This window comes from Ambystoma mexicanum, chromosome 9 (genome assembly GCF_040938575.1).
Source record: "Ambystoma mexicanum isolate Mex_15411 chromosome 9, UKY_AmexF1_1, whole genome shotgun sequence".
NCBI classification, from domain to species: domain Eukaryota; kingdom Metazoa; phylum Chordata; class Amphibia; order Caudata; family Ambystomatidae; genus Ambystoma; species Ambystoma mexicanum.
In genome coordinates, this window is record NC_090931.1 from 1459883028 (window position 1) to 1459902758 (window position 19731).

The window sequence follows — 19731 nt, forward strand, 5'->3', positions numbered from 1 at the left end:
CCAGGAGGTATCTGAAAGAGCATACCGTGGCTGTCACGTTGTCTTGGAACCATGAGGTCAGATGTATTAATGTCGATATTCTGTCTGCTGATGGTCTTACTCTGAGTATGATGGTGTTGAGTTCTGCTCCCAGAAAAAGCACTGTCTTGCTGGGTATCGGACAGGATTTCACCTCATTTATCAAGAAGCCTAACCCGATCAAAAGGTTTATTGCTCTGGTAACTGCTGTGGTCACGAGCTTGAATAAGCTCGCCCTTGTAAGCCAGTTGTCCAAATATATAAAAACCTCTGTTCCAGTTCTTCTGAGGTTTGCCGCCACCTGTGCCAGACACTTGGTAAACACTCTTGGTGCTGACTTCAGTCCGAATGGGAGGACACAGAATTGAAAATGTGACTCCCCTATTGCGAACCTGAGGAACTGTCTGTGGGCAGGATGAATAGGGATGTGGAAGCAGACGTCTTCCAAGTCGAGAATGGCTGGGAAGTCGTGTTGGTTTAGCCATGGGAGGACGTTCTGAAGGGATGTCATCTTGAATTTGATTCGCTTGAAAAATGTGGTGAGAGTTCTCAAATCCAGTATCGGTCTCCACTGACCGTTTTCTTTTTCACTAGGAAAAAAGGGGAGTAGAAGCCTCTTCCCATTTGATGGTCTGGAACCGGCTCTATAGCTGCTTTTAGGAGTAGTTTGTGAACTTCCGACATGACCGGTTTTAAAATGATGCACCTTGCATGGAACGGGAGCAAGGACTGATGGTTATCCAGAAATTCAATGGTATGACCCTCGCGAATCACCTGCAACACCCACTTTTCCGATGCTATCCTTCGCCAGTGTTGGTAAAAGCGGCTTACTCTTCCTCCCACCGGGGTGTGTCGTGGGAGTGGAGGACAGGATTTGGCAATTCTGTTTGCTCTGGGTTTTGGCTCTGGGTGTATCTACTTGTTGACTGATGGTATCTGTCTTGAAATGTGTTGCCCTGAGTTTTCTGACTGTAGAAAGGGCGACTGAAACCCCTGTATTTGGATGTTGCACCTCGAAAGGATCGAAAGGATCTACGATCTTTGTCCTTGTCTTTAAGGGAACTGATGGGCCGTGCAGTATCAGTGTCCGCCTTTATTCCCTTGTGATGGTCGTCTATCTTCTTCCCAAAGAGGTCTTGCCCATCAAAGTGCATGTCTAAAATTTGAGCCTGAACTTCTGGTCTAAAGTTCATAGCCTTCATCCAGGCTTGTCTCCTTAAGACTGTACCTGTCATGCGTGCCAGCTCCTGGAAGCATTGGCACCGTTTTCGTTGGAGCGGCCATTGAATGTCCCATCACGTTGTTGTCTGGGTGAGGTGACTATCTAGTCTTTTTTTGTTTCTGTTGCCAGCAAGTGGCTAGCTGGGAGGTACTTATTTCCTGTTCTCCCAGCTGTCCGTGCGTTGCAACGTCAGAGTTTCGCTTCCGCTCGCTCCTGTGTTTGTTCCAGCGCTCTGCTTTCTCTGTTTACACTCCGGTGTACTTTTTCTCCGCTCTGGTCTCCGGAATGTAGCCCCTCCTTCCTTCTTTCTCTCATGTGCTCCTACTCCTTGTCTGTTTCTTTTCTATGTGTTTCCTTCCTTTCTTACTTTTCGCCACGGTGAGTCTGTTTTTCCTTCTTTCCTGCTTTACTTTCACTTTCTCCCATACACATTCCGTTTGGATCCTTCTCCTGCCATCTATTTTTCTGGCCTGACTTCTTCATCCATGGCCTCTGCCCAGTCTCCTGCCTACTTGCATCTACTATTTTTGGATTGTATTCCGGTGAAATAATAGACTTTCTACTTACCTAGCGTGACATCCTCATTTCTTGCCTGGATTGCTTTCCGGGTACGGCATTTATATTCCACTTATAATTTCCGGTATTGTTCCTGGATTTACGCCATCTGTTCATCTCATAATTCCAATCTACCAAGAAGAGGACTTAACCGGCAGTGGGGCTTTTTCAGCCCACAGCTTTTTCCCCATAATTTCACCTGTCTCGGTGGAGGGGCCACAGGGGCTACAGCTCACAGGTGGCCACTGTGGCTTCCTATCGAGAGAGGTTCCCTACTCCAGCTCAACGCCAGTACCGAGAGCCAGTTCTCTACAACACGGATTCCAGTTCAACAAGTGAGGAGTCGGAGGAGGGTAGTCGGTCTGAGGAATTACAATCGCCTTTGACAGTACCATGGGCCATTTGCCTGAAACCTGATTCTGCTATGTCCACTGTTGCATCGATCATATGATCGGAAGTAGCCTCACCGTCCGATATGATTGCTCTGGCTTCTTCCTGAAGGTCTGCTGGTAAGTGCTTGGCCAATTTAGACAGGCGAAGCCATAGCTCACGGTCTACTTGTGCTGTCATGGCAAGAGCGTTTCCAGCCCTGATGGACAGAGAAGCTGACGAAAACACCTTCCTGCCCATGGCCTCTAGTTTACGCCCTTTTTTGTCTGGTGGAGCCGATAAGGGGGATGATGGATTAGCCAATCTTTTCCTGGCTGCCACCATAATAACTGAATCCGGTTTAGTGTGCCCCCTTAGGCATAGTGGTGCCGTGTCAGGTACTGTATACTTTTTCTCCGGTCTTAATACAAGTGCAGGAGTGGAGAATGCTGTGGCCAGAATTTTAACTCCAGTGTCCCATATCGCATCCAAGAGAGGAATTATAGTGATTGTCCTCTTACGTTTATCTCTATGTTCATAAAGAACCAATTTCTTCTCCTCTGATGTGACTTGCAAATTTGAAAAGATCTGCCACTTTTCTGATAATAGTATGAAAAAATACCAGATCGTCGGGTGGTGAAGTCTCTCCTGGGGAGTCCTTCTTCCTAGGTTTCTCTATGATGTAATCGTCCCACTCGCTTTGCATGTCCGGCTCATGGGTAATCTCCCCTTCTTCACGGTCTGAAAAGTCTCTGAAAGGATCTTCTTGCCAGTCTGAGACCATTGCGGTGGATGGAACTACCGTAGGATCCCTTAAACGTGACCTTGGTCTACGCGATGATCTCGGAGGAGAGACCCTTGGCGGCGAAGCACTGAGCGTCCTGCTCCTAGACCTGCAGGGAGGCTCTGTGAATGCGCTCTCTTATGAGGTCTGCTCCTGGGGAGGGAGCTTCTTGGTGTGTTATGAAGAGGTGAAATATCCCTCTGAGGGGATTTTTCCATCTGTGTAGAAGATCAATGTCTTTTCCTCTGACGTCTATTGAATTCATCAATAATCCTTTGCATTGACACCATGAGTTCTGGATCATATGGATCCATGAGCTCCTCCGTAGTGGGTTGCCAGGGAGGACTATTCTCCTTGGGAGGGAGAATCGGCTGTTTAGGTATGAATTCGATGTCTGAAAATTCTTCCTGTAGGATAATGTCCGGAAGCTCTGTCATCTCGCTTAAGGGAGACAGTTGCACTCTTATTGGTTGATTGTTGATTGTGGTCCTCTGGTGTGTGAGGGGCCGTGCCCATTGGCTTGTTCAAACCGCTTTCATTGGGAGGGGTGCCTGTGGTATCCGTGGACCGCGGCTTAGTTGACGATTGCTTTGTCAGCGAGGGCTTTATCGTCAACGACGATGGCTTCTTGGACGGGTGATGTTCCTTCTCCATTCGATGAGAGCTTCGTGGACGAGTGATGTGATTACTTGGCCGACGATTGCTTAGTGGCTGATTTCAACGACAAGGCATCGACAACGAGGTTTGGAGCGTTGTCGTGGACGTTTTCGGTTTCGTTGACGGTTTGGTTGTTGACGGGCCTTTATCGCCGGTGCCGCTCGTAGACAGCGTTTTCGTGGACTAATTCCCCACCCCGGATTTTCTGAAAACTCCTCCTTACCTTTGGAGGTAGACTTTCCTTCAGAATGCCTTTTCTTCTGGTCTCCAGAGCCAAGAGAGGGTGTGAGAGATGATAATTCCACCTTCCTCTTGCTCTTATGTAATGGGGAAATGATCCTTTCTATTGAGGAGGCCCTTCTTTTTGAAGTTTGCCTCTCAGATGGTTTCATAGACATCACAGGAGCTGTTCTCACTGATTCTTCATCCGAAGAGTGTCCTGTTGGTTCTAGATGTAACAGGAGTCTTCTGTGTCTGTCCTGAAGAGTTCTGTTGGAAAAAGTCTTACAAATATAACATTTGTGACTGTGATGAGCGTAAAGGCAGAATATGCACTGCTCATGAGGATCTTTCATGTAGACCAGCTTCTTTTTGCATCTAATGCAGTCCCTGAAAAGGGAAGGCTTCTTGGCAGTTGGTCCTTCTGACATGGTGTGAAGAGAAGTTTCACTCAACGAATTTCTAATGAAAACAAGTGTTTTCTGAGCCCAGAAACACTGAGTAGGAAGGGCTTGATCAGGGGATCAAGGTAGAAATATTTTTGAGAAAAAAATGTTACACCCGGGTCCCTGCGCGCCCCGCGCTTCTCACAGCATAACGTACCATGGGCACACGTTGTCATTTTCTATATTGACACCTGGCTGCCCCAGTTTGGCGTCGCTGGAGGTTACCTAGGAGATGCTTCCACTCCACGTGTACCTCAGAGCAAGAGCGAAATAATGTTCATGTGACCAGTCAGCTGATCTCGCCCGCAATGCGGGTACACAGACTCCACCCTACGGCATCTGTTTAAATGGAAGCTACTCCCGCACAACGCAGCTTCTAATTGCAGCGTTACTCGGAAGTTTGTTGATCGTCTTACCTTTTGCTGACCTCGGATTGTCCTTTTCCACCTCGCTTCGCCTACTCTTCTGGTACCTTTTGCTCCCCGATCGTTGACAAACCAGACTTTCTACTGAACTCCACCTCTTCACGTCATTGTACTTCATTTTAAGGTACTTCTATCCTGTTTGTGGCTGCAGATCCCGTTCCACTTGCAGCCCCGCTCGGCACACTTCACGTGCAATCGTTTTTCTGCATTCCAATTGCGGATTCTCTCCAGGTTGGGTAAGAACACTTTGCTCACGTTTGCTATTCTACTCCTTTCCTACCATAATCAATCATTCAGCATTTCTGACCACCTCTACTAAGAACTGTAAACCTAGTTTGAAGTCACCTCTGGGCTCATTATAATACTTTCCTCTATGTGCGCCACTGGACGCTCTGCTGAACCGGTGCACCAACCTGACCCTAGCGCGGCCCTCATTCCACCCAGGAAGTACCCTATACTAACCTTCCCATTTCTTTTATTTTATCCTTTTGTCGTGGACTCTTTTTTGGATTGATTCATACCTTACTCGCCACAGCGGGTAAGCTGTCTAAGTATTAGTTTAGTTATCCCACATTGTTTTGGGTTCAGAGTGCTGATATTGTTTTCATATTTTGGCTTGTCATAGATTCATCCTCCATAGACTCCAAGCCACAGTAACAGGTAAGTTGTGGTCCTGGTGTATGCTTATTTTTTTCTTCTTGCCTTTTGCTAACCTGTTTGTATTTCATTACAGCATTGGTTTGGCGGTGTGGATATTCCCCGCTCTTTTATGCAATCAACATCTCTGCATGTCTAATCATAAACAGCAGAGAGGTATATTGCAAAGAAGAGCTCCCTCAGGTTGAGGAGGCCAGGTTTTGAGTATACCTTAGGTGCAGGAGAGCTTGCTCAGAATTCCGGCTGGCGAGCTGCAGTCCAACTGAGGTTTCCTTATCCTGGTCTATCAAGGTCTACTATTCAACGCCCGAGCCTGAACGCTGGTGAGTAACAGAATTAGAAGCCCAAACAGAAGTGATGATGGAGCCCACAGAGCCCATGGCACAAATAATGCAGATGGTAGTGGATTTACGGACTGAAATGACCACTGCCCAAGAGGCCCTTCGCCAACGCCTCGGTGCTCTTCAGGCCATGGTAACCTCACGTGGACTTCAAGGGGCTAAAGCTACGGGGGCTACAGCTTCCGGCTCCGGGTTTCCCCCTCAGAGGTAAGAGGCCACTCTGGTAGTGGTATCCACACAATTTCCCCTGGCTCCGCCAGAAAGTTTCTTGGGTGACCCTAAACAGTACTGTACCTTTGTGAACCAGTGCAAGTTGCACTTTCTATGTCGCCCTTCCTCCTTTCCTACTTCTACTACCAAGGCAGTTTTCGTGTTGTCAAATTTAGGGGGCACGGCTGCCACTTGCGCTAACCCTCTCCTGGAGGCCAACAGTCATGTATTGTACAACTGCAATGCTTTGTTGTTGGCAATGAGTTGAGTATTCGACACCCGTTACACCACGCAGGCATCTGATTTGGAGCTCCTTAAACTCAAGACAGGGTTCGTTTTCTCTCCTTACCTATTTGGGCCGCTTTAACCAGTTAGCTGCAGAGACTGACTGGACTGAAGAGAAGAAGTCTGCTGTCTTTTACCAAGGGCTATCCAAAGAATTAAAGGATACCTGTCAGGTTTCATGGGGTTTGGTTGAATGTGGTGGAATGAGTGTATGATTAACATAAATTATGGTTTGGGCCTTAACTTTTAGTGCAGAGTGTGGAGAGCTTCCCAAGCCAAAATGGAGACTTCCAAAAGGATCAGTGATTGGTCAGAAGTAAAAGAAAGGCATTGTTAGAACATTCTAAACTGCCTTTCATTGTCAGCAGCCCAGCAGGAAGGTCTTATGTTTGAAGCTCTGAAGATTTAGAAACTTTAGCTAGGCCCTTGTGCCTAGGATTTGTTATTTGGATCAGGAAAGTGTTGGAGAATTTAAGAAGAAAGTCAGAAACGTTCCGGTAAAAGAAAGAAGCAAGTTAAGTGACTTTATAATTTTTAAATGAACTTTGTGAAATTCAAGAAGGAGTTATATTTCTATACAATTTATTAACCAGTTCCTGTTTTCTTATTCTTTGTTTAAAGAGTAGTTAGTTAGAAATCTTACACTGTCTGCGCAAGTGACAGTGTTATAGATACGCGATCCTGAAACGTTATGATTTATTTAGTAACATTCTAACCCGGCGCGCGTACCTCATTAAGTTGCCTCTTCAAGGATCAGTGTCCGGAGCTCAGTAATTTCCTCTTTTCTACTTGAACAAACAAAATTAAGGAGGGAGAAATACTGATCTACTACGCATGGGCATATGCCATTTTTTAACTCTATTTTCTGTTCCTATGCGCACACCATTTTAGAAGGAAAAGGAATATCTTCACGCATGCTCATAACTCTAGTCAAGTGAACGCTCCCTTGAAGAGCGATATTTTTACGCAAGCAAAAGATCCAATTAGTGAACACTCCTTTCTTTCCACATGCACAAACAATTCTAAAAGGAAGAAAGAAGCAAGAGTGTCATATTTGGAATTTGTATTAAAGCTAGAGATTCACACAAAAGACGGACGTAGCATTTTCAGATGGGCGTGTGTGTGTTTTGGAATTTGAACTGCTAGAAGATTAATTCATGGAACTGAGAGAGTGAACTAAAGATAGCAGTTTTCCAATTCTGAAATGAAGAAGTTAGTAAGAGCATCAGAGACTCCATTTTATCTTCAGTAAGAAAACAAACACTTCCTCTAAGTTATCAATAGAGGATATTCAGTTATGGTGGCGTGTTTATTTACTCAATTCGATAAAGAGAAGTCAGAGCCTAGGAAAAGAAAGGTTAGCGACTACATTTTATTTGTTGTTATTTTATCTACAGGTTAAGAGATATAAAGAAGCTGAACAAAACCTGAAGTTTATTATTTTGTCCCATGTTCCCCCTTTACCTTGGGGATGCTCTCAACTGAACTGTTTGTTACCAGTTAAGAGGTTAGCATCCAAAGAGGTCTGCGGGGGTTCAGCAGCTTCCGCGGACAACCTCCTGATTGAAGATAAAGCCTGACAATACCCTCTCCACCATTCTGGTGTTTCTGACTGTGTTCGGGGAACTACTCAATCTTGTTCTTCAGATCGATGCTCGTAGAGCTGAGAGACGAGGTGACACAAGACAAGTCCTTCCAACAGTAGTCTCTGACACGTCTGTCTCATCAGTTTCCGTTCCTGAACCCATGCAGATAGGGGCTGTTAGAGGATCCTTGACTCCGGCTCAGAGGGAACATCGCCAAGCTAACAATCTTTGCATGTATTCTTTGTATGTATTGTGGTTCCTCTGACCATCTGCTTCCCGAATGCAACAAGAGACCCAAGAAGAAGAAGGGAAATGCCAGATCCCGAAAGTAGACAGAGTCGCTACGTCGGGAAAACCAGTCTTGGACTCTCCAGTTGTAGGACAAGCAGTCTTGTTTAATTTACCAGTTACCTTTTCGGTGGCATTGGGTCTTCCTTTCCCCGCTACAGCCATTATTGACTTGGGAACCACCGGAAATTACATTGATCAATAGTTTTCCACCGCTACAGGAATGCCACTGGTTTCCAAACAACAGCCTGAGACGGTTAGTGCAGTGGAGGGCTCCACTCTGGTTTCTGGTTTGGTGACACAGCACACAGTTCCTCTCATCATGAGCACTGCCAAATGGCATTCAGAGGAAATTACGTTTGATGTTATCAAAGCCCCCGCGTACAAAGTCATATTAGGTATTCCCTGGCTCCAATATCATAATCCTGCCATTGACTGGACTTTGGGATTAGTTCAGTTCCCTTCTGTTGTTTGCAACAGTCAGTGTATGTCGTTGCAAGGGGTTACCAGCGGAACGCCCTGTCATGCCTTGGCTACCACATCCTCCTTCATCGGGGCTGTCCTTGCTACGTCGATCTCCAGCATTCCTCCTGAATATGCTGGGTATTCTGATGTTTTCGACAAGGGTATGGCAGAAACGCTCCCGCCGCATCGGATCTATGATTGTCCAATAGATTTGGTTCCAGGGGCAAAGATTCCATCTGGAAGAGTGTATTTGTTGTCCTTGAAGGAGGACAAAGTCCTCAAGGACTATCTTAACAAGGCATTTGATATGGGATTCATTAGGCCGTCCAAGTCAACTGCGGCATCACCGCTTGTTTTCGTACCTAATAAAGAAGGTGATTTACGGCCATGTATTGATTATAGAGCCTTAAACGCTGTGGCAGTCAGGAATCAATATCCACTCCCTTTAATATCCGTCTTACTTGATCAATTGGGAAAGTCACATGTGTTTACTAAGCTGGACCTCCGAGGCGCCTACAATCTTGTACGTATCAGAGAAGGCGACGAGTGGAAGACAGCTTTCAACACCCGGTTTGGCCTCTATGAATATTTAGTGATGCCTTTTGGCCTTTGCAATATCCCTAGCACGTTCCAAGCGTTTATGAATGATCTATTCCATGACATTCTGGACCAATACGTAGTGGTTTATTTGGATGACATATTAATCTACTCCTCTTCCTTGACTGAACACGTCCAGCATGTAACATCCGTTCTGCAATGTCTCAGAGACAATAAACTCTTTGTAAAAGCAGAGAAATGTGTGTTCCACGCAACCGAGGTAGAATTCCTCGACTTTGACCTCCCTGATCATGGCATCAGAATGAGTAAGTCTAAAATCAAAGCAGTCATAGAATGTCCTACCCCTAAAACCACCAAGGCCTTGCAATCGTTCTTAAGCTTTGCACATTTCTTTTGATGCTTCATACATTCATTTTCCTCAATAGCTGCACCCCTTACGGCACTACCCAACGCCAAGGTCGCCTTTGAATGGTCTACAGAGGCCCAGCTGGCATTTGATCAATTGAAGGCAGCCTTTACATCGGCGCCCATTTTACAACACCCAAACCCAGATCAGCCATTCTTTGTTGAAGCTGACACTTCAGGGTTCGCAGTGGGTGCTGTTCTCTCTGTCTTGTCCGCATTCTGGTGAAATTCATCCTGTCGCCTATTTTTCCAGAAAGCTCTTGTCATGCCGCAGCAAATCTCACGTCAAGGCTTACTTACCCGCAGCAGAACTACTCGACTCCGCCGCCTCCGCGCTCGCTCCTCAGCGACGCTGCGCCCCACAACACACCCAGAAGGGACCGAGTGCAGACCGCGGAGGCTGCGGTCTCTGCTGCGTTGGATGGTACCATGCTGGAAGTTGCCATGGCGACTACAGGACGCTAGGATGGCGCCTGTAGTCACTCGTGATCAACGTGCTGGTCACATGACGCATCACCAGGACAACGGCCATAAAACTCCTGTAACAGAGAACACCGCTTCTCAGCTGTTTCTTCCACAGCCTGTCTAGCGTTCTACTTGGACTTTTCACCGCGTTATCCTTGCTACGGACTTCTGGCCTGTTTTTTCCCCGGACTCGTGTTTGGATTGCCCTTTTGCTCTGGTACTTAGGTCTTGGACTGCTTTCTCTGGCTCTATGACGTCTGGCTCCACTTACCTGGATTGTTTTTTGGATTTTTCCCCTTGTCTTTGGCTGATTCTGCACTTGCTTACCTGAGCTACTGCAACGTGGTGGCCCCTTGCATTTCCCACCGCTTGGGGGTGTGCAGGCTGCACTGCTTTCCGGCTTGTAGCCTCTCTAACAGGCTCAGCATCATTAAAGACCCAGGTCTTTTCTGGAACCCTGTTGCCTAGCAGCTTTTGGATGAGGAGTTACCTTCGGGATTCCTGAAGTCTGGCACCTCTCCTTAACCATACAGCTCCTGCAGTATCCCTCTTAGGTAGGTGCATCCACTACTTCCCTGATTTGCTTATTGTTAGTTCCACTGTACATTATCTAACCCTGCAATTTCCTCCTTCTAGCTATCTGGATTCCTGCTGCTGCTGCTGTTCCAAAAACAAAACCTGTGGCCCCAATGACTAGCCAGTGAGTGTTTTACGCGCTTCCTAGCTGGTACTTGGGGACGGAGGTGTTCCATATCATCTTTGCAACCACAGTTCATGACAGCTCTCCTCTTCTGAAAGAAACTATACCATCACAGAGAGGGAGCTCTTGGCGATAAGAGACGCTTTTGTTGAATGGCAACACCATCTTCTGGGCGCTAAACACCCGGTGACGGTTTATTCGGATCATAGGAGTATTTTGGCTTTTATATCTATGAAATGTCTCACCTCTTGCCAGGCCCGATGGCATCTTTTCTTTTCGCAATTTCAATTTGTCATCAGATATCGGCCAGCAAAGCTTCACATCTCAGCTGATGCGTTATCCAGGTTGCACGCTGATAATCACCCAGGCCATACCGAACCTCTGCCTCTTCTTAGTAGTCAGGTGGTGTGTGGTTGTTCCGTTCAACCGTCTTTGCAGACTCTTATCAAAGAATGGGTAGCCTCCCAACCAGCAGAGATAGCGAACCTCAATCTTGATGTCATACAGGGACTGCCTTTCATCCAGGATGTGTGTTTATTACGTCCAGTCAAGCGCGTTTGCATGCTCTGCAATGGGTCCATGACTCTGTCATCACGGGTTGTCCTGGACAACAGAAGAGCCTGGAATCCTTGAAACGATGGGCCTGGTGGCCGTCCATGCCTAGGGACGTCACAGATTACATAGCCTCTTGTTCTGTCTGTGCACAATGCAAATCTTCCAGATCCAAACCTATAGGTTTACTTCAGCCTATGCCGATTGCCTACAAGCCTTGGCAGATGGTCTCAATGGACTTTATGGTTGAACTACCAGTGGTTAAGGGGTTTGACACAATTTTATTGGCAGTAGACTATTTTACTAAATATGCAGTGTTCATCACCTGCTCAGAGCTACCATCTGCACCCGCGTTGGCTGATATGTTCCTGACGCACTTCAGACGGTTTAGGTTACCTTCTATTGTTGTCACAGACAGGGGTTCTCAATTCACCTCTAGTTTTTGGAAAGCACTTACCTCTTCTCTTCTCATTGATGACCGGTTTTCATCCTCTTATCATCCTCAAACAGATGGTCAAACGGAACGTATTAATTCCACCCTGGATCAATATCTACAGTGTTTGTGTCTTCAGTATCAACAGACCTGGTTGCCTGCCTTTCCATAAGTGGAATTCGCATATAACAACTCGCTGCACTCTTCCACTAAGAAATCGCCCTTCTATGCTCTATATGGTCATCATCCACACTCGCTACCATTGGATTTTGCCTTACTTAGTGACTGCACTTGCCTGTGTGAGAGACATGGACCAGGTGCATCGGGACGTACATTTATATCTCTTGCATGCCCAAGTGAGGGCTAAGCGGTATGCCGATGTTCACCGTTCTCTGGCTCCGGTCTACCGCGTTGGGATGTCAGTGTGGTTGTCGATACAGCATTTATGCATTCCTGGTCATAAGACTTTGTTACCTCATTTTGTGGGTCCCATAAGGTAGAGTCTTTGATCAAACCGGTGGCTGTGCGCCTGTCCTTACCTGTATCTTGGGGGGTACACCCAGTATTTCATGTCTCACTGTTAAAGCCATGCCCACCTGCTGCTCGTTTGCCTTCGTGTCCTGCGTCTGTATTGGTGGATGGTGAGGAAGAATTGGAAGTGGCTAAAATCCTGGAAATCAAGTTTTTGCGAGGTTCGCCTTTCTATTTGGTGGACTGGAAGGTGTATGGTCCTGAGGATCGTACCTGGGAACCACTCGCTCACATTCATTCTCCTGATCTCCTGCGTTCTTCTCATACTTCCATGGGGTTGCCCTTGCCTTTGGGGGCATTTGCTGTTACACCTGGGTCCCTGCGCGCCCCACGCTTCTCACAGCATAAATGTACCATGGGCACACATTGTCCTTTTCTATATCTACGCCTGGCTGCCCCAGTTTGGCGTCGCTGGAGGTTACCTAGGAGACGCTTCCACTCCACGCGTACCTCGGAGCAAGAGCCGAATAATGGTCATGTGACCAGTTAGCTGATCTCACCCGCGACACGGGTACACAGACTCTGCCCTACGGCATCTGTTTAAATGGAAGCTACTCCCGCACAACGCGACTTCTAATTGCAGCGTTATTTGGAAGTTTGTTGATCGTCTTACCTTTTGCTGACCTTGGATTGTCCTTTTTGACTTTGCTTTGCCTACACCTCTGGTACCTTTTCTCCCCGATCGTTGACTAACCGGACTGTCTACTGGACTCCACCTCTTCATGTCATTGTACTTCATTTCAAGGTACTTGTATCCTGTTCGCGGCTGCAGATCCCGTTCCACTCGCAGGCCCGCTGCGCACTCTTCACGTGCGATCTTTTTTCTGCATTCCAATTGCGGATTCTCTCCAGGGTGGGTAAGAACACTTTGCTCATGTTTGCTATTCTACTCCTTTCCTACAATAATCAATCATTCACCATTTCTGACCGCCTCTACTAAGAACTGTACACCTAGTTTGAACTCTACTCCGGGCTCATTATAATACTTTCCTCTACGTGCGCCACTGGACGCTCTGATGAACCGGTGCACCAACCCGACCCTAGCGCGGCCCTCGTTCCACCCGGGAAGAACCCTATACTAACCTGCCCATATTTTAAAATGTCTCCTTCTCTTGTGGACTGTATTCTTGGATTGATTCATACCATATTCACCACAGGGGGTAAACTGTCTAGGTATTAGTTTAGTTATTCCACATTGTTTTGGGTTCAGAATGCTGATATTGTTTTCATATTTTGGCTTGTCATAGATTCATGCTGCATAGACTCCAAGCCACAGTACCAGGTATGTTCATAAGTTGTGGTCCTAGTGTATGCTTATTTTTTTCTTCTTGCCTTTTTGCTAACCTGTTTGTATTTCATTACAGTATTGGTTTGGCGTTGTGGATATTCACCGCTCTTTTATGCAATCAACATCTCTGCCTGTCTACTCAGAAACAGCAGAGAGGCATATTGCAAAGAAGAGCTCATTCAGGTTGAGGAGGCCGGGTTTTGAGTATACCTTAGTTGAAGAAGAGGTTGCTCAGAATTACGGCTGGCGAGCTGCGGTCCAACAGAGGTTTCCTTATCCTGGTCTATCGATGTCTTCTATTCAACTCCCCAGCCTGAACGATGGTGGTGAGTAACAAAATGTTAAAGCTAACAATGAGACAAAACAAAAAGCTCAGAGAGCTGGAGGATTCCTTTAGTCTGTTAGACTGCGGTGAAAAATCTGAAGATGGCTGCTTGGGGCGGAACGTAAACCAAGCCACCTCATTGGTTAGGGCCATAAAGGACCAAAGTGAGATGGAGGGACTACACAACTGAATGGCTCATAGGCCACAGTGGCAATCTACATTCATTTTCTATGGAAATAAAGTACATATATTTAATTTTTTAATAATTATTTAAATCACTGAGGATTCTCGGTCTGACGACGGGGAATATTCAAGCATCTGAATCTATGAACGATCCAATGCGGAGAAATATGCATATATGTCAATGTTTTGACATTGTGGCTTAGAGATAATATTCCAATAAGTGAACTCAATGGCCCTCATTACAACTGAGGTGCTAAGTGCACCAACTTTACCACCATGGTGTAAACTACGTTTACACCATGGTGGATGGCGGATTTACCGCCCCATTACAAGGTGAGTGGGGCGGTAAATCCCCATTTCCCATTTTCCCTTCCCCATTCCCATTTTTGCCCCATAGGGCATAATGGGAGTGGGGAAGGCGCTAATTACGGCACCATAAATTACGGTGCCGTAATTAGCACCAAGGTGCCTTAGCACCATGGAACTTAACGCCTGCAAAAAGCAGGCGTTAAGGTGGGAATCAGGCGTTAAGGGTTAACGGTGGCGTTAACCCTTAACGCCTGAGTTGTAATGAGGGCCAATGTCCACAGTTTTTGTAACCATGCCTTAAACAGTGTATATTTTATCAATAGGTTATTTTATTTTTCTCCTTTAACAAAGGCTTGAAAAATGAAGTTAATAGGAATGATGTCACCCCTGTATATTGTGGATTTTGAACCATGTCAAACAGTCTGTGAATATTTGTGTGACATTCAAGATGACTAAACCTGCTTCCATACGCCTGCCTATGCACAGTGTATCCAATATGTATAGTGCATATGCACAGGGTCAGGAAGAAAATTGCTTTTCAAACATTATTAAAGTTTTGTTTACCCGATTACCACAATTAAGTGAAAATGTTGGACAGCTGGTAGCATTCTTCCACACTTTCCACCCTCCCTTTACATGATTTGTTTAGATGTATGTGAGGTTTCTTCCTACATATTTGTTAATAGACAAGAATTGTACTACTATGTGGGCGGGACCCAAATTTGCAGAGCATGCCCCTGCCCACCTATGGGACACTCCAGTGGGTGCATTCCCTTTCCTGTGTGCAATACTTCAATACATGAGTGTGTGATGCATGCATGTGTTCTGCACACTATGCACATAAAAGTGTTTTCATGCATGCACTCTGTAAACACTTACCGTGTGAATGATTCCTAGTTCACTAGGCACACGTCTTGTATGCGCCTAGAAAGAGCGTTGTGAATCTGCCCTTTTGTCTATCTATTCTTTCAGTGAGGCACAAGTGTGCTGAGATGATTTAGCTCACTGAGCAGTTTGTGCAACAAAAGGTGAGTAACAAAAGTCTTTTGTGTTATTTGTTCATGCATATAATAAACAATCAAGCCCTGAGCAATGTCAGCATACAGTTTGGGGAGTCAGACGGCCCACTCCCCACATACTGGGCACCTAACAACACTAGAGTTACAATGAAACCACACTGCAGATAAACAGTGAACAATGAAATCCCCTGCATTTTCTAAATAAACGTTAATTGTAGACATGCTAATGTAACCATAAGTGGCAAATTGCCCATCTCCTCGTTGGAACCACTGCAACCTGTCCAGCCTGTGAGGTCCATCTCACCACAGAATTAAGAAAAGTCATGCAGTGACTACTGTACTCCCAGTCAAAAGTTCCCCTTACTCTATATTTATGTGTGTTTCTGACCAATCTTGAAAGAGCAGGGGCCTTAACCAGCAAAGCATTCGCTTCCCCTTTAAAAACATTCAGGCAGAGGTGAGCATGCCCGCACAAATGCAGGAATGCTCTTGACTCCATCTGCCCTCAACATTTCTTTCCTTAATCCCCTTACTGCAGAAAGGAACCGGAGTACCAACTACATTATATAGGGGATGGAAGGAAGGCATTTGGAGGAAAGGGGACTTTGGACTGAGAGTAGTTTTCATTACGATCAGAATCTTTTCCTTACTCATAAATGCAGTCTCATTTCCTCCATACTATTACCAAGCAACACTCTACCCAGGGAGGAGGAGTCTGAACTGCTGAGAACATTTTCCTGAGTACTGATTGGAGGTCCGTGTATCAGCTTTGTAGATTGCCTACCAGGACATTAAAAAGATATACTTTTTCTGCGATTCCCACCAAACGGCCAAGGTCCAAACGGGCCATATCCCAGAAGTTGCTTGACCTTGAGACACTGAAAGTCACATTCCCCAACCTGTTCAAGGGCGTTGGCATGTTGAAAGACACTGTGATTAAACTACACATTGACCCTTCCATGTGGCCCATACCACAACACCCCAGAAGAATTGGGTTTCACCTACATGCCAAGGTGACGCATGAGTTGCAGCTACTACTCGACAACGACATCATGCACCCGATGGGTATCCCCACTAGTGGTTGTCCCCAAAGCGGACGGACGTCTTCGCCTCTGTGTCGACATGAGAATTCCCAACACGGCTATCCAACGGGAGAGACACCCAGGACCTAACATCGAGGATATGCTGGTGAGACTCAACCAAGCCACCAGGTTTTCAAAGTTGGACCTGAACCAGGGCTATCACCAGCTAGTGATCGACCCGGAATCAAGACCAATAACAACCTTTACGACGAATGAAGGCCTCTTCCGCTATAAAAGGCTGAACTTCGGAATTTCATCAGTGGCCGAAATATTCCAAGAGACCATTCGCAGACTGATAAGCCCAGTTACTAACGCTTTTAACTACAGCAACAACATCATAGTCTTTGGAGTAACACAGGACCAACATGATGAGGCACTGAAACAGGTGTGCCACATCCTCCAGGAAGCCAGTCTCACCATCAACGGCCTCAAGTGTGAAGTACCAAACACAGTCTGTGCTTCTTTGGTATCATCTTCTCAGCCCAAGGCATCAGAGCAGACCTTGACAAAATTAGCGCCATTGTCAACCTAACGAGCCCGAAATCGTTCCTAGGTATGGCAGGGTACTGTTCACAATATCTCCCTCACTACGCAACACTCACCAGTCCCTTACGACAACTGTTAAAGAAGGACCAACCATTCACCTGGGAGGAACACTGCAAACAAGCGTTCTCCACGATTAAAGAAGAACTAGCGACCAACCGCCAGCTAGTGTATTTCAACCCACAGTGGGACACAGAAATAACTGTGGACGTCAGCCCTGTGGGCCTAGGGGCCATATTAGCGACCAACCCGCAACAGAACACTGAAACACACGTGGTCGGATACCCCAGCCGGGCGTTGAACCCCATTAAGCAAGTCTACTCTGAGGCAGAACGTGAGAGCCTGGCGGCGGTCTGTGCGTGCAAAAAATTCCACCATTTTATCATCGGAAGGACCTTTGTACAGATTACTGACCACCAAGCCCTATTTGGAAACCCCAAGATAAAGATGCTGCCACGCATGGAACGCTGGGGCATCTGTCTACAGGAGTACGACTACACCATCATTCACAAGCCTGGAGGCAACGCCAATCCAGCTGACTACCTATTGAGACACCCGGATAAGCCCCCAGACACCACTATGCAGGGTGAGGCAGAAGAATACATTGCATACCTGTCCCTGAACGCCCTTCCCCCAGCAATCACAACGAGACAATTCGTGGAACGAAGCCGAGCTGACCCCACGATAAGAGCGGCCGTCCAGGTCACGAATACCAACAGGTGGCGACAGGTGGCCACGGAACACTTTGAGCCAGGGGAGGGGGGGGGAGCAGACAGGAGAGACCTATTAAGAATGGCGAAGATGCATGGAGAACTGGCCACGACGAACCAAGGAATGCTATTGAGAGGAAATTGGCTGGTGGCCCCCAAAAGCCTCAGGAAACCCCTCATCATGATTGTGCATGAGGGACACCGTGGCATAGCCAACACAAAGAAGATACTATGCAACCAGGTCTGGTTCCCGCACATGGACACCATAGTCGAGGACACATTGATGCACTGTGACCCATGCCAGATAAATGCAGCAAACTCACCACCATGCCCACTCCAGACAGTCACCTCCCAGAGGGACCGTGGCAATGAGTAGCACTTGACTTCTATGGCCTCCTGGAAGATGGAGGTCACCTTCTAGCGGCGATTGATGAATACACTAGATTCCCTCTAGTGAAACACGTGCAGTCCAAGTCGTAGCCGTGGTGGATGAGCTGTTTAGCGAATGGGGCGTCCGTCCCCAACATCGTGAAAACAGATAATGGCCCACCTTTCCAAGGACAGGAGTTCGGGAACTTCGCAGCACATCTCGGGTTCCACCATCAGAGGATCACACCACTGTGGCCACAAGCCAGCGGCACGGTGGAGCGTTTTATGGCAAACATCAAGCGGACGCGCCAAAAAGCCATGGCTGACCAAACCTGCATGCCTCAAGCAATCACCCAAATGCTGAGGAGCTATCGCCACACACCCCATGAAGCGACTGGCCGGACCCCAGCAGAACTGATGATCAGATACAAACCGCAAACCAGACTACCACAGCTGGAAGACTATATCCCGGCAGAGGACGCCGAAATAAGAAAGAGAGAGGCAGAGAAAAGAAAAAAAGCCAAGGAGTGGGCCGACCAGAAACTGAGAGCCAGAGAACCCCAGAAGGCAAGATTGTGCTAGTCAGACAAGCCCAGAACCGGAAAACAGACTCCTGATACACACCGGAGCCCCTATTGGTGACGGAAATCAAAGGGCCAATGATCACCGCCATGGGAGACCAAGGGGGAAATAACAAGGAATGTCTTGTTCTTTCGCAAGATGCTCTTAGAGGACCCGGAATGCACCCGCTGAACCACTCGAGGACCCCGCTGCCACAGATACCAGACAACGACACAGGCAACCTGCCCGGTCGACCCCAGCGATTCTCAAGGAAGCCCGCCCACCTCATTGAAGAAATGTAGTCATTGAACTTCCATGATAAGTAAGGGGGGTGGGTGTTACATAGCAAAGAGCACCTGCCCCTTTAAGGGAAAAGTGAAACCAGGAATGGGAGAGGGAGGGCGGGAGGAAGGGAGGAGCAAGAGAAAAGGAAACCAGTTTTGTTAGAGTAACAAAAGGGTAAAGACGTGCCCGGTGTCCGCGTGTGATTGTATGAATAGGCTTTGATGGGATAAAACAAAGCACACATCAAATATACACAATAGTGCGAAAGTACACAGAAATTGTGCTGCAAGCACGCTGCAGACATACAGTACAAAGCACATATTTTCTTACATGTGAGATGCAGCAGCCGGCCGGGGCTCTTCCACATAGAGCTCTGCAGTGCAGTCCACCTCACCATGCTCGTTCCGGGCAGTGACGGTGTACTGACCTTCACTCTCACTCCCAACATGGGAGATAACCAGGGAATGGTGGCCTTTCTCCTTTAGAATATGGACAGTTTCACCCTCTTCCACAAGCTGACCTGATGGACAAAAGAAGGCCAGTTACAGTAGATAAGCGTGGATAAGACATCAGACAGTGGTGAATGGAAAGCCTTTCATTATTCATAACCTCTGGCATTGTTTTTGCTAGGTTCCATTCCATTGTTTTTTCTCGTCTGCAAAGGGAACTAGCCATTTGCAAATCAGTCTCGATTTGTTTTTCTGTGCAGACTAGGTGTAGCATAGCAGTTGGGGGTTGGCTGCAACTATTGGTGGCAGGCACCAATAGTTGCAGCCAACCCCCAACTGCTATGCTACACCTAGTCTGCACAGAAAAACAAATGAAAAAGAGTGTGGTGAACTCGATATAGCTGCTTTGCAGATTTCATAAATGGGAACATTTCTAA

The 19731-nt window shown here is 46.9% G+C and overlaps 1 protein-coding gene across 4 annotated transcripts in view; it reads right to left on the bottom strand.

Moving 5' to 3' along the window:
* Positions 1 to 19731, bottom strand: part of SPEG (striated muscle enriched protein kinase) — a 2620794-nt gene that overhangs the window by 1198138 nt on the left and 1402925 nt on the right. For all 4 annotated transcript variants that reach the window (XM_069616880.1, XM_069616879.1, XM_069616881.1 and 1 more), the window contains one exon: positions 19176 to 19365. In XM_069616880.1, coding sequence (XP_069472981.1) covers positions 19176 to 19365 — 190 coding nt within the window. The remainder of the gene's footprint in view (positions 1 to 19175; positions 19366 to 19731) is intronic.